The sequence below is a fragment of the Dermochelys coriacea genome, chromosome 9, assembly GCF_009764565.3.
Source record: "Dermochelys coriacea isolate rDerCor1 chromosome 9, rDerCor1.pri.v4, whole genome shotgun sequence".
In the NCBI taxonomy this organism is placed as follows: Eukaryota; Metazoa; Chordata; order Testudines; family Dermochelyidae; genus Dermochelys; species Dermochelys coriacea.
In genome coordinates, this window is record NC_050076.1 from 91,040,799 (window position 1) to 91,053,927 (window position 13,129).

Sequence of the window (13,129 nt, forward strand, 5' to 3'; positions counted from 1 at the left end):
GTACTCCGCTGGCGCTAGGCTAGCAACCCGGGAGGCGTCTCCTGGTCCCGGCCCGGGGAGGCCGTGATGGCCCCGGTGTCCCGGTCTCGAAGCCCCCAAGGATCCCCAGGCCCCCGGCGGAAGGGCGGCGGCGGCAGCAGCTCCTCGGCGAGCCCCTCACCCCCGAGGCCCAGCCGCCCCCACCGACCTGCGTCTCCCGAGAAGCGGGGCAGGAGGTCGCGGTCCCGGGAGCGCAACGGCGTGAAGCACTCGGGCCACCGGCGGAGCCGCAGCTGGTCCCGCTCCCGGGAGCGCACGCCGGGCGGGCCGCGCTCCTCCTCCGCTCACCACGGGCACCATCACCACGGCGGCGGCGGCACGCAGTGGCCGGACTACTACGAGAAGGAGAAGGAGGAGATCCTGCGCTTGAGGCGAGCCCCTATCGGCCCTAAACCCCGGCCACGTGTCGCCCCCTCCCCCGCCCGCCGACCCGAGCCAGGGTGTTGTGAGGAGAGGCAGGGTCAAGAACCAGCCGCAGCCACCCCGAAATAGCGCCGTCCTCTCATCCCTGATCATCGGACACCCTTCCCTGGCCCCCACGCCAAGAACCAGGCCCCCTACCCTGGCAGCGCACCCAGGGTCCATCCCACCCACGTTCGGGCTATATGGTCCCTGCAGCCTCCTCTCTCTGTCCACTATCCTTAGTCCCACAGACATGAGAGACCCTCCCTTTTTCCAAGTGGAGGAGTGTTCCCTACAGTGTATTTTTAAGTGCCTTCTCCAGTCTTGTTTTAAATGACCCATGGCTGCTCACCACTTAGCTACTAGATTTATTGCTTGTTCCACCTTCGTTTTGGGGGGACTTTGTCAGTTTTGCCCTAATTTTATCCATTAAGGAAACTATGTGGGGGAGGTAATTAGGAGCCCCAAAGGACATGAAGTGAAATAGATTTGAGTCATTTGTATTAATGTAATGGTATAGGCCTGCAGGTATGATAGGGCCCAGCTCATTAAGCTATCATGGATAGTATGCAGCGGTGACAAGCTTGCAAATAATACAGCCTACAGCGATGACAAGTGTGAACATGCAGTGGATTGTTCTGCTCAAAAGCAAAATATCACATACTGGAATTTGTTGTCTCTACAGATTATATTTTCCATTTTACAGATCAGGGCAGCCAGAGAGATGTCTCGTGCAATAATTTGCCACAGACTTAGTTACCTTTGCCTTTTAGTTTTCATAATAACAAATAATGTGTCTGTCTGTGACGATTACATCCACTTCCAAAGGCAATTAATTTGGAACATTACATATGTGGCCAAAAATCCTGTTTTATTAGGCTACCAAGTCTGAGGGTTAATTGAAGCTTGCAGAGGTCTGCTTTAAAATTTCTCAGACCTGCATTGGTTACTGTCCCTTTGGTGACTGAGAAAACTAATATTGAACTAAGTCTTGGTTTTGGAGGGAATAAACAAATTTTAAATACTAAAGTGAAGAAAATATCCTTTCACTAAATCTAATTTCAGAGACTAGAAATGCTGCTAAAACACAAACTACTCAGGTTTCGAATATCTGTTTGTAGCACATTAGGTTTTAATGAAGGTATCTACCTTTACAGGAGACTAAATGAGAGAGAGAGGATTGGTGAACTGGGAGCACCTGAAGTCTGGGGACTGTCACCAAAGGTTCCTGACCCAGAGTAAGTAATTTCTCTTGCGGGTTTTTCTCCTTCAGGAACTCTGGTCTGGAGTCTTATGTTAAAATAGTATTGTTATTAAATGTTACTATTACTTTACAGAAATGTTCTTGTTCTGCTTTTTTCATAATTCATGTTACGCGTCTCCAAAGTTAAATCACTAGACAGTCATAACTGGGTACGATTTTTCATATAATCCCAACGGATCAATTACGTGAGGTTTCAGCAGTTGTAGATCAAATAACGTTGTCTTGTGGTTCAGAGAGTGACTCAAATATTAGCTATTTAATGGTTTCATTCATTACTAACACAGGTCTGAATCTTCAAATAATTATACGTGTGTTTGATTTTGGATAAATAATCTGTACTTCAAATCATATTTCATAATTAAGATATTTTTGTTTCTGTTCAGTTCCGATGAGCATACCCCAGCAGAAGATGAGGAGGCGAAATCTAAGAAGAGTAGCTCTTCAGATTCTAGTTCAGAAGGTATTTCGTTTTGGCCATAGAAGTTGTTTGCACGCTAACAGAAGATTTAGGGTTAGAATCTATTCACCTTACTTACAGAGAACTCTACTGACTTCAGTAGGACTCAGCAAAGCCGGCATGATAGAGTTCCATGAGAGGGGGATGTTAACATACTAGGATCCAAACATATTAATGGAGTGCCAGACTATAATCATCTTGCAGGTAACATTCTCTTTTCAAATCTTTACAGAAGAGAAAAAAAAGAAGAAGAAGAAGAGGAAGAAGAAAGAAAAGAAAAGAAAGAGATCCAAAAGAAAACACAGAAAGCATTTTGGGGAGAGTGACAGCGAGTCTGAGTCTGAGCTAAACACCAGTGGTAAGAAAACAAGGCTTATATTAAACTATATGGTCTGAAACCTTCTATTGTATGTGTTCTTTATAATCATGTGGAATATTGCATCTGCTGTGTTGGCATCCTTGTGACATTCTGGGATTTCATACATTAGTTGCTCATTATGGGGAAAAAAATCTGTGAATCTGTTGACAAAGAATACATTCTGAAGATAAATTTTTCTCTTATCCCAATATCCATATAAATTGTAGTGAAGCTTTTTTAATTCTACTTGTACCTGTGTTAAGCTCTAATTTTTTCTGGCTCTATTCAAGACTAATGTTGAACGGTTTCCCTTTGTGCCCTTTTCCCATTCTCATCTCAATGCCACTCTTGTATTTAGAATAGCCTCTGTTCCTGTGCACTAAATAACCACCCTCTCTACGCAAATGTCTCCTCAAAACACATCCTCTGTGAAGTCTCTCAGTCCTAATCCACTTTGTGCAGGATGTGAAATCACAAAATTCTAGACCAGAGGCAACATACAGCCTCTGTTGCTGGACTTCAATAGCTTTTCCGATAGAAATTAATCACTAATCCTTTATTTTATTTTAAATTCTTTCACTGTTGTGTTGAGTTTGCAGTGTCTCTTGTTTCTGTACATGGGGTTTGGCCATCAGGGAATGGTATCCTGACTTTAATCCATCAGGCATTTCAGTTCAGGTGGTGATAGTATATGAGTACAGTGAATAATATTGTTTTGACTGTGTTTGGATATTGTAAATGACCCAGAATTGAGACTCTCCCCTCTAATGCACGGTTACTCCTGGGGGAATTCTGTGCTCAAAATTTTAGAATTCTGCAAATTCTACGTATTTTATTTGTCAAAATAACACAATACAATCACGCCAGTTTCAGTTATTTTGATAATTTATTTCAAAATACTTGTCAGCAAATATGTCTGTAACAATACAGACAAAAAAAAAGATTCAGGAAATGTTTTTTTGACAAATAGATTCCTTACTAGGCATATTAATACCGAACTTCAAGTAATTCATTTAAACTACAATTCAGAAACATATTTCCCACACCCCTCAGAAGCAGTGCACAGGCTTGGGGGAGTCGGGTAACGGAGGAGCTCAGGGAGAGGGAAGGAGCCTGGGAGTGAACTTGGAGCGTTGGGTGTGGATGGGAGAAGTATGAAACATGAGCGTGAGGCTTTCGGGGGTGGGGATTGTTAGAGAGTTGGGGAGTCTCCCCCATGCAGATCCTGGCCCACTCCAAGCCTCTCCCATTCAGTCAGACACATTTGCCCAGTCCCCATGTGTCCCTGCAAGACTCCTCACATTCAGCCCCTGGGCTCAGTGCTGTCACCCCAGTAGCTCCTGAGCCTGTGCCCAGTCATTTCCCTGCACATGCACACACTAGCCCTTTTGAACCCCAGTCTTTGACACACACACACACACACACCCCCAGCAGCTTGATGTGCCCCACTCTGTCTATCCTAAACTGGCGCCACTGGCAGGGTGCTGGGATGAACACAGCAGGCTGTTCTGACACCACAGCGGCCTATGGTGGGTGAAAGACGTAACTGCAGAACTTCTCAGCAGAATGTATTTTCTATGGGGGAAAAAATTCTGCACTGGACATGAATTCTGCATATGCACAGTGGCGCAGAATTCCCCCATGAGTAGTAGCTAATCACTAAGCCATTCTGGTGTAGGGTGAACTGAGGAATTCAGGGGCATTTCTACTTTTAATCCAGGTGAGTAGCTCAATGTTGCATAACTTTTTAGTTCTCTCCACCTTACTTTAACTGCTGTTATAGGGGGCGGGTTATATTTCCAATAAAGTTCGGTACTTTCTTCATTTTATTACTGTGGGTTTTTTGGTGATTGTATGTTTGATCTTTCAGATGAGGAAGATAAAAAGAAAATAAAGAAGAAAAAGAAACATAGAAAGTAAGAGCAGTCTCTTAAAATATTGCATTTAAAACAGTGCTGTTTTTCAATCTGTATGTGTCCTCTATGAGGGAACAGCAGTATTATGATACTATTTCCCTAGCTGATGAGTAAGGAAGAGCCAACACTTCTGTGTCTTCTGTAGTTAAGGGGCTCATGGTATCATGTAATAGCCTCACTTCAGAATCTTCATGACTCTACCTCAGACCAACTGAATTTGGCTAATGAAGGACCCAGTCCAAACTTGAAAGAGGAATCTGCCAAAGAATGGTGTGTGGAAGACCAACAATGGTACTTGTTGGATCTGTAGAATGAAATGTTTTTTGTGACTTACTGAACAGATAGATACCAATTGAACCCTCCACTGGGACGCTGCTTGAAAAATTGATCAAGTAAGCCTGGCCTCTAGCACTATTTCCTTTTCCCTGTTAGGCATATAAATGTCTGTCTATCTCATCTTTAACTTTGTTACAGAAAGAAGTCTAAGAAAAAGAAGAGTAAGAGGAGTAGGAAGAAATCCAGTGATTCAAGTAGTGAAGATTCTGATGATGAAGCACTTCAAGGGGATGATCTCTGGATTGAGAGATCAAGTAGGTTTTTTCTATTTAACACTTGGTTAAACTCCTAGGTATTGTGTTCAGTAATATCAGTTGCTGATATGTTGATGTCCTGTGTTACTGACCTGACTTAATCATGTGTGTGACAGATTTGTGCAAAGCAGAAGGTAAAGCAATAATATTTGTGATTATTTGTATTGCAGAAAATACAGACGCTGATAATTTAATTGGACCAGAAGCTCCAAAAATGCATGCATCTCAAGATGATAGGCCTTTGAAGTAAGTAGTCATATATGATTTACACAAACAGATCAAATCAAGGAAAATAAACGTACCTGTAGCCAGGAATGAAGGTGATGTTTTCTCACAGACTTTCATTTGTTAGAGGCACTAAATTTGTGTTTTATTCTGAAACTGAAAACCTACTGAAATCAGCTAGAACTTTCGGTATGTGTACCTGGTAACTTTTGTTAGACAGTTTGTTACATTGTTTTCAATAGAGTGGCCATGTTACAGTATTATTTTTTCAAGTACTTTCTGCAATGTGGTGACTTTATCCCATCTTACCATTAAATCAAATTCTCCATTTTAATTAATTTTTTTTTTTTTGATTCAGCTAATGACTTACAATCTCTCTCATTGATGGAAACTGCCAGAATAAAGGAAGCAGAGACATTAACTGGAGAAATGGTTATATAGGGTGATGAATAGCGAGAGGTCAAGTGAGTTACTCTTAGTGACCTTTCCGCTTCAGCTGTCCCAGAGCGACAGTAATGCTTCAGTAACGTGTCAGCCCAGAGGAAGGCAGTCCTACAGTAAATGGAACCTTTTGTTACAAACTTCCTTGCTCCAGTGAGTCTGGAAATCCAGCATGGGAGCGTGTTCCAGTATGTCATGTCCAAGAGTTTGAACAAGCTGTTAATTATGCTGCTGCTCTTGTTGCATGAAATACATATCACTTAGTAGAGTTCCCAGTGCTAGATTTATCAGGGCTTTTCTGCAATAGCTCATGATTTAATTACTCTTGTGACCTCTTCAGTGTGAAACTGATGACTTTTTTTTTTTTTTAAAGCTATGGCCATGCTTTGCTGCCTGGTGAAGGTGCAGCTATGGCGGAGTATGTAAAGGCTGGAAAACGCATCCCTCGAAGAGGTGAAATTGGCCTGACCAGTGAAGAGATCGCATCATTTGAGAGCTCTGGTTATGTAATGAGTGGTAGCAGGTAGGAGGTTTTTTGATGATGATACTTAGGGTGAGATTTATGACTGCATAGGAGACCCAGTTGAAAGTACCAAAGAAAAGTTGCTACGTGTGTATATTATGCAAAAATCAAAAAGGTTAAACGCTCTGTGACTACAAACATACTTGTTCATCTCTGCTGATCTACAGTCAGTTTGTTACAAGTATGTTTTCCCCAGGTCAAAAATACTCTGGAGTAGCTTCCCCTCTGTAAAATGGGGAAACTGATTCAGACCTCCTTTGTAAAGTTCTTCGAGGCCTACAGATGAAAAATCACGATATAAGAGCTAGGTATTATAATTGCACTAGAATGTAAATATAGTCTGAGTTCAGATCACTGGAAGCCTGATGTTTAGATAATAGAGACGGGAGTGTTGGTGAGTTCCAGATAGCATATTGGATAATAGGACAGGCAGTGTAGGCTGTGCAATGTGGGGTGGGGAAATAGTCTCCCAAAGAGGGTATGGATAAATGGTTTTTTGCCTCCTGACAAATGCAATGTTCTCCTCAGGCATCGCCGAATGGAAGCTGTGCGTCTGCGTAAAGAGAACCAGATCTACAGTGCTGATGAGAAGAGAGCTCTGGCATCTTTCAACCAGGAGGAGAGACGGAAGCGAGAGAACAAGATCCTGGCTAGCTTCCGGGAGATGGTCTACAGAAAGACTAAGGGCAAAGAAGACAAATAACTCCCCCTTTTTCCCAATTGTACAGCACGGATTGTAGTAAACAGAAGCTATCCCCTTCTTGTGACTTGGAAACAGCTGTAAAGTACTGCAGTGCCTTCCACCCAATGAGATGCATTTCTCAGGACTGGATCATTTGTATCAAGAAACAATCACCCTTAATAGGCTTTCTTGGACAACTCATTCACCAGCTGTAGGCAACTGCCATTAGGGGAAGTACAGAATCCTGAATGAGACTGAGGAGCACTCAGGGAGATTCATGATCCTACAAGATGGTAATGCACTGTATTAGACCTGGATATGGACACAACAGGATACCATCATCAGCTGGTCTGCTGCTGGTGAAATGAAACATAACTATCTTCCATTTATTTTGGTTAATCAGCATGGACAAAATCAGACTAGATTTCACCACCATGAACAGACAACTATTTGTAGCAAAAAATAAGGAATTCCTAAATATCCATTTAGATTTGATGATTGTTCATTTATGATGTACTTGTGAAAAGTTCTTTACACACTGTACATTTATGATTTCCTTTTAGTTGTTTTGAGGAAGAAAACTCACTTCATGGCTTGTGGTTCAGATTCCATTTGTAAATAGAAATATATTTGTAATTTAATAGATCTTGGCTTCCACTATTTTAAAAAAGATCACAAGCAGTGTATATTATAGAAGTAGTAACTTTAAGGGTCTGGCCTAGAACCTCCAAAAGCCCAGGACACTGAATGAAAGAACTAAAAGCTTTCTCCTTCTCTGCTTAGCTGCTGTACATAGATATATCTCTCAGGTGGGGGGCAGTAGTAACCAGTGTTTAGAAGTCCAGAAAATACAGAGGTAGTAACAGAGGATGGATTTTGATTCCAGTTCTGAATTTCTTTGCTTTTGGAAATCTTCTAGATTAAACCCTTATTATTTTAACTCCTTGTATTTTAATTTTCTTTTTTCAGTAGTATTAACCTCTTAAGATTTGCAGTTAGAGGCCTGCTCCCGATCAATTCTTATCCAGTATTCCCCCATTGTCATTTGGTCATCATATTTCCAAAATGAGTATCCTGTATATCCTTTAACTTATTCATTCTTATATACTTAAAAAAAAAAAAAAAAAAAAAAAAGAAAAGCATCTGAATGCACTTTTAAAATCCCTGGTTTCTAGTTCTGAGGGGTGGAAATACTTACACCCTGTGGTAGATTTCCATAAAAACTTCAGAAATCCTGTTATCCACTTCTGTTGGATTTACAAACTTTGTTTTAACAGAGCATTAGGCTTAACCTACCTCTCATCATTTTAAACTATGTATATCTTGATCTTGGAACTCTCTTCTGCTGGCCTTATCTATGCATCTGTGCAGAGCCAGTTGCAAGATCAGGTCCTTAAGCTGTCCATGTTAATGTCACACTAATTTAAAACTTGTGTTCATGATGTAGTAGCCAGGTACCATTCTTGTAGGATCTAATTCAGAAGAGCTAGTAAAAGAGAAGGAAAGGCAAAACAATAAAGCCTGTTCCAGTGCCCTTAGTTTATTTCTATATAACACCAACAGATTGTAGGTGCCCTTTTGAACTGGATTTAATCTGAAGCAAATGTTTATTTAGAAAGTTATGCTGTCCATGAGAATTCTCTTGCTTTCAATGATGTCTTTGAGCCACTTTTCTCTAAACCGACACTGTCCTGGTCTAGAAAAAACAGAACAAACAGTTTAAGAATAAAGGTAGCAGTTAGCTGCAAATCAGAGTTCAGTCAGCTGGAAAGAGGCCCTTTGAAGTGGGCAAGCCTATCCCCTGGAAAATTGAGGCATTTTAGGCCTCTGTAAATCCATTCCTAATTCAGTACGCAGGAAATAGACACCAATGAACATGTACATGCTGGGATAAAGAACTATGCTAGCTCGGTGTGGTCTGAGTGTTTTTTTGCTCGTGGGATTTTAGTGTGGTTTCCCTGAGTCGCATAGACAAGATTGATTAATTGATATATTTTTTTTTTTTTAAAAGAACTCTGCTATAGCCAGCTCACTTTCCTGCCTCTGCTGAAGCACTGTCCTACAACTTGATTGGGATATAAAAAGATAAATTTACATAGATCTTGTTTGAATGCTAGTGGAGCTAGGTTGGGCTCCCAGTTTGTATAAGGCTGTGAGTTATTAGCATTCCACATACACATCACGGATTAGACTCTTAGCCCTGCTTCACCCGTATTGTGCCATAAATGCCAGAAACAGCCTGGAAATTCCCTGTGGGGAGGCCCCAGAATTTGTAGTCACCATAGTTGACTTACGTCACAACCACTCAGCCCTGGTGGAGGGTATGGCCAAAACATAATATCCTCAGCTGGTGTAAAGTTAGAGCAGCCAACAGCAGGGCAGGGCTAGACAGCATCAGCCTGCTGGCACTGATTCCCTGACACACTCAGCTATGGTGGGGTGGGGCTTATCTGTACCCATTTCTAATATAGCTGGACATACCTGAAATTAACCATGTTTTATGCACAGTTGCTAGGGCCCTTCTACACTGGTTCATTGCTTTAAAAAAAGCTACAGAAAAAAATATACCTGTGAATGAACCTATTTGATTCCAAAATGAAGAATACCTCAACTGGCAAGGTCTGCAATAGATGAAAGTGGGGGTACAGTTCAGACATTTACTAGAGTACAGTTAAAGTAGTCATTTTTATCCATTACAATTCTCTCTTTTAAAAGTTGCATGGCTAGAACAATGTCATCCATCATCTTATTCTAAGAGCAGAAGGTATTTGCTTACACACAATTCTAAATCTTCCTTGAGCCAGACAGCTAGACTTTACCAAGATGCATTACAGAAGTGAGAGATCTACTGGACAAACCACAGAATTGCAACTAGTGAGTAAGCAAAAACCATCAAAGAAAGTCAGATGGGTCAGTGCAAACTTCTTTTATTTTGACATTTAGTTTTGTGATAGTTCTTCATAGTATTACAGCACATTTGCAAACAATGTAAAATGAATGAAAGGACCATAGTAGCATGCACTCTAAGGTTACATTTTAGCAGCAAAGGGGAGGGAAGGCCAAAGAACTATCAATTTTAGTGAGAGTGTCTTAGGTTGTAGCATTCATATCACAGGCCCCTTCCTGGAATATTAGTCACAGCACGTTATAGGATGTTTTCTCATTTTGCAGAGAGACCGATTCAAACCAGAATCTTGACAGGGATCAAGTATTGATCTAATCACTTGTGCAGTTATGAACGTCACTTAACTTACTCGAACAAATTTTGACCCCCACACCTTACATACTGTAATAATTTAATTTACTGCTTTCTCATTCCACAGAGTGAGTAAAGTGAAATTTTTTTACTTTCACATTTCAAAGGGGAAAATGAGATGGTTGAGTAACGTTTTGAATACATACAGGTGGCTTAATTTTGGAGATCTCAATGATGAAATAGATGCATGCTGTTGTTCGTGGGATGGGCTTCCTACATGTTGGGATGCTCCAGCGAACCAGGTAATGGTACCTCTTGCTGTACTTCATTTCTTGTTCCTGGAGGTAGTCTGACCAGTGAAGCCAGCTCTCATGAAACTCCCACGTCTGCTGAACATACACCATACTATAAGACTTCCACTCTCTAGTACAGCTGACTTAAGGAAGTGGGGGAAAAAAAAAAATTGAGTTGCTCTTGTTTAACTCTGCCACACAAATCAAGATTGAGGAGACATGGTAAAAAGGAAATGCTACTTTTAAAAACTGTCTAATCACAGTCACCTCAAGAACTTGTTTCTGCAGCATATTACTGAGGCAAATAGTTTAACAAGATTCCTAGAAGATTCAATGTACACAGAGCAATGTTTGTAATAACAGAAGGCAAGTTAAAGTTAGCTGGGTTGTCATCCTAATGCTTCCAGGCAAAAGCTTGATGGGCTGTAGAATTCAGAAGGATGTTTCTTCATTCAGTATTGCATACCATAGTTGACTTGGTGCATTTCTAATTTGTGGCACTTTTCATATACAAAGCACCTTAAAAATCATGAACATCATGTGAGGCAAGTGAATATTTTCCCTTTTTGCAGATGGGGACATGAAGACACATAGCATTAGGGCCAAGTTTTCAAAATGTGTCTCTAATTTTGGATGTCTCAGGTTTTGGGGGCCTCGTGTTAGACACCAAAAGCCTGGTTTTACAGAGTTGCTGAGCTCCCTCAGCTCCAGATGGGTGCAATGAGAACTGCAGACCCCCAAGGGGTCTCAAAATTTGGATGCCTAAAATTTACAGGTACTTACAAATATTCGCTCTAAGTAACTTGTCCCAGGCCACATGAAATCAGCATTAGAGATGGGATTTTAAACAGGTCCCCACTGGAGGCAAGCCGTCCACTACACCAGAGGAAACAGTGCTGTCTTCTGCTTTGTCATTTTCTGTATTCATGTGGCATTAGACCCTCAGCTTACTTTAAGCTCTATTCAGGTTCTTGCATTTTTCATGTAATATTTGTGAAAAGAGGTCTAGTGAAGGTGACAGTGAAAAAGAACTTATTAGATAGTCTAAACCCAGGTTCTCAGAAGGGCTTAGGTGCCTAACTCCCATTGATTACAAATAAATGTCTGTGAGGAGCTGAGCTTAAGCCCCAAAGGCAATTTCACTGCATGGGCATACCCGAGTCTTATCCAAATGCCATTAGGACACTGAGTTTTGCAGATAGGAACAATAAGGAAATGGAGCGCACCCAAGCACATGAAGAGAGAGGGCATTCCGACCAAATGGAAAGCCACACAAGGGTGCCACTGAGTAGTTAAAAGGCCTGCTGAGGAAGCGAATTGGGGGCAGGACACCCAAGTGAAGCTTGGAAGACAGCGAGAACGGTTTCAGAAGAGAAAAGGAGTATTCGGCGCAATCAGGGAACAGAACCAAGCTCCAGAAGATGTCCAAGCACCTTCTCTGCATGACTCAAGTGACATCTCAGGGGGTGTTCAAAGCTCTCAAGTTATTAGGCTGCCCTTATTGAGAGTCAGGCGGAGAAGTTCAAACCCCCTCCCCACCCCCCACTCCCACACACTTACGGGGCACTGTAAAGGTAGGCTGCTCTACAAACACATCTGGACAAAGGGTGCTGGGCCATTGTTTGGAAAGTAGACTGTAAGTACGACCAGCAATAAATAATAGATCATAACTTCACTCATCAACTTCAGAGGGAGCAGGCCATGTTGGCTCGGTGCGTTTACAGCTATACTGAATGAAAGAATGGCTCTGTAACTTACTGACATGTATTCCTCAATTTGCTGCTGTCCCCTCTCCACTGTAAAGTCCTTGCACGAGGTCCATTGAATGTTTTGGATGATGTACTCAGCTTCTGAAAACAGACAATAGGCTGCTTAAGCCGCTTGATGGGGCTCTGACACACTAAAGGACTTTCAGTGGAGCAGGCTCTGTATTTCAATACCTCTCTCTTTTTCTTGCAAATCTCGAAGATGCTCTTTTGCATCCCTGATTACATCCTCAATTAAAATGTGTGCTTTTTCCTTGATGACAGCATCTTCATCTCCCACACCCATTATCATCAGCTTTAGAGAGAGAAATTGACAAGTTCACTAAGAGAAGTTCAATACATGAAACTTGGGTAGAGCTGGGCTTTCTTACCTTGTCTACCCCCAACAGACCTTCAGCTGATCTGGAAAGAGATAGCAAAAAAGCAGCTGCTTTCATTGGTTAATTCTCTTATAGCCCCTGACCCCTCATTTCCTGTATATACTCACGACAAAGTCTGGTCATAAAATATCTCCCTGCCAATATTAGAAAGCAGCCTCTCCTACCGTCATAAACCAGATAGGTTTAGTGCATTGGACTGAGCTCTTTGCTGCAATAATATGCAGAGGGAAGATTTAGCTGGCAGGTCTCACTGACAAAAGAGTGGTGATATTCCTGGGGCATCAGGCCTGAGCCTCAAATGTGGCACTGGATTCTTCAGGTTCCAGGGGGCAACAGTGGAACTGCTCTCATGCCTACCTGTCTGAATGCACCTTACAGGTTTTTTCCTTAGTGCTGGAATCTGCTTTATCCCCTGTAGCCTGCAAATTCCCAGGGCTCATTAAGCAGCTGGCTCTCTGAGTTCCTTAAAAGAGTGTTTGCACACAGCCGTCACCAGGCAACACTGGTGGCAGCCAATAGAAAAACAGAGTCGATGTACAGGCATTCCATTGTGTTTTAAAACAAGAAAAATAATTGCTTAAAGTTTAGCCATTCAGC

General features: G+C 41.9%; 2 protein-coding genes across 5 annotated transcripts; one reads left to right on the forward strand and one right to left on the reverse strand.

Annotated features, from left to right (window-relative positions):
* Nucleotides 1–66: 66 nt before the first annotated feature.
* LOC119861127 (NFKB activating protein) lies at nucleotides 67–7,837 on the forward strand. Its single transcript, XM_038415708.2, has 9 exons — nucleotides 67–410; nucleotides 1,599–1,679; nucleotides 2,089–2,165; nucleotides 2,395–2,520; nucleotides 4,391–4,436; nucleotides 4,911–5,026; nucleotides 5,197–5,272; nucleotides 6,066–6,215; nucleotides 6,744–7,837. Exons 1-9 carry the CDS (start codon nucleotides 67–69, stop codon nucleotides 6,916–6,918), a joined length of 1,191 nt encoding a protein of 396 aa, XP_038271636.1. The 3' UTR covers nucleotides 6,919–7,837.
* AKAP14 (A-kinase anchoring protein 14) lies at nucleotides 6,931–13,129 on the reverse strand. Of its 4 annotated transcripts, none has more exons than XM_043492095.1 (7): nucleotides 12,890–13,129; nucleotides 12,524–12,554; nucleotides 12,327–12,447; nucleotides 12,145–12,236; nucleotides 10,300–10,479; nucleotides 9,466–9,518; nucleotides 6,931–8,593 (listed from the first exon to the last, which is right to left on the reverse strand). In XM_043492095.1, the coding sequence occupies exons 1-7, from the start codon at nucleotides 12,970–12,972 to the stop codon at nucleotides 8,509–8,511; spliced, it is 645 nt and encodes a 214-aa protein (XP_043348030.1). In that variant the 5' UTR covers nucleotides 12,973–13,129; the 3' UTR covers nucleotides 6,931–8,508. The 4 variants fall into 4 exon arrangements, with proteins under 4 accessions (XP_043348030.1, XP_043348031.1, XP_043348029.1 ...); XM_043492096.1 differs by having other exon boundaries at nucleotides 9,504–9,518; nucleotides 10,300–10,482; XM_043492094.1 differs by having other exon boundaries at nucleotides 10,300–10,482.

Coding starts and splice junctions, on each gene's coding strand:
- LOC119861127 (XM_038415708.2), top strand. CDS start 67: ATGGCCCCGGTGTCCCGGTCTCGAAGCCCCCAAGGATCCCCAGGCCCC. Junction 2,166..2,394: donor TTCAGATTCTAGTTCAGAAG/GTATTTCGTTTT, acceptor AAATCTTTACAG/AAGAGAAAAAAAAGAAGAAG. Junction 4,437..4,910: donor AAGAAAAAGAAACATAGAAA/GTAAGAGCAGTC, acceptor ACTTTGTTACAG/AAAGAAGTCTAAGAAAAAGA.
- AKAP14 (XM_043492094.1), bottom strand. CDS start 12,972: ATGAGCCCTGGGAATTTGCAGGCTACAGGGGATAAAGCAGATTCCAGC. Junction 12,555..12,889: donor TGTAAGGTGCATTCAGACAG/GTAGGCATGAGA, acceptor ATCTCTTTCCAG/ATCAGCTGAAGGTCTGTTGG. Junction 8,594..9,465: donor TCAAATAGGTTCATTCACAG/GTATATTTTTTT, acceptor TGTTTTTTCTAG/ACCAGGACAGTGTCGGTTTA.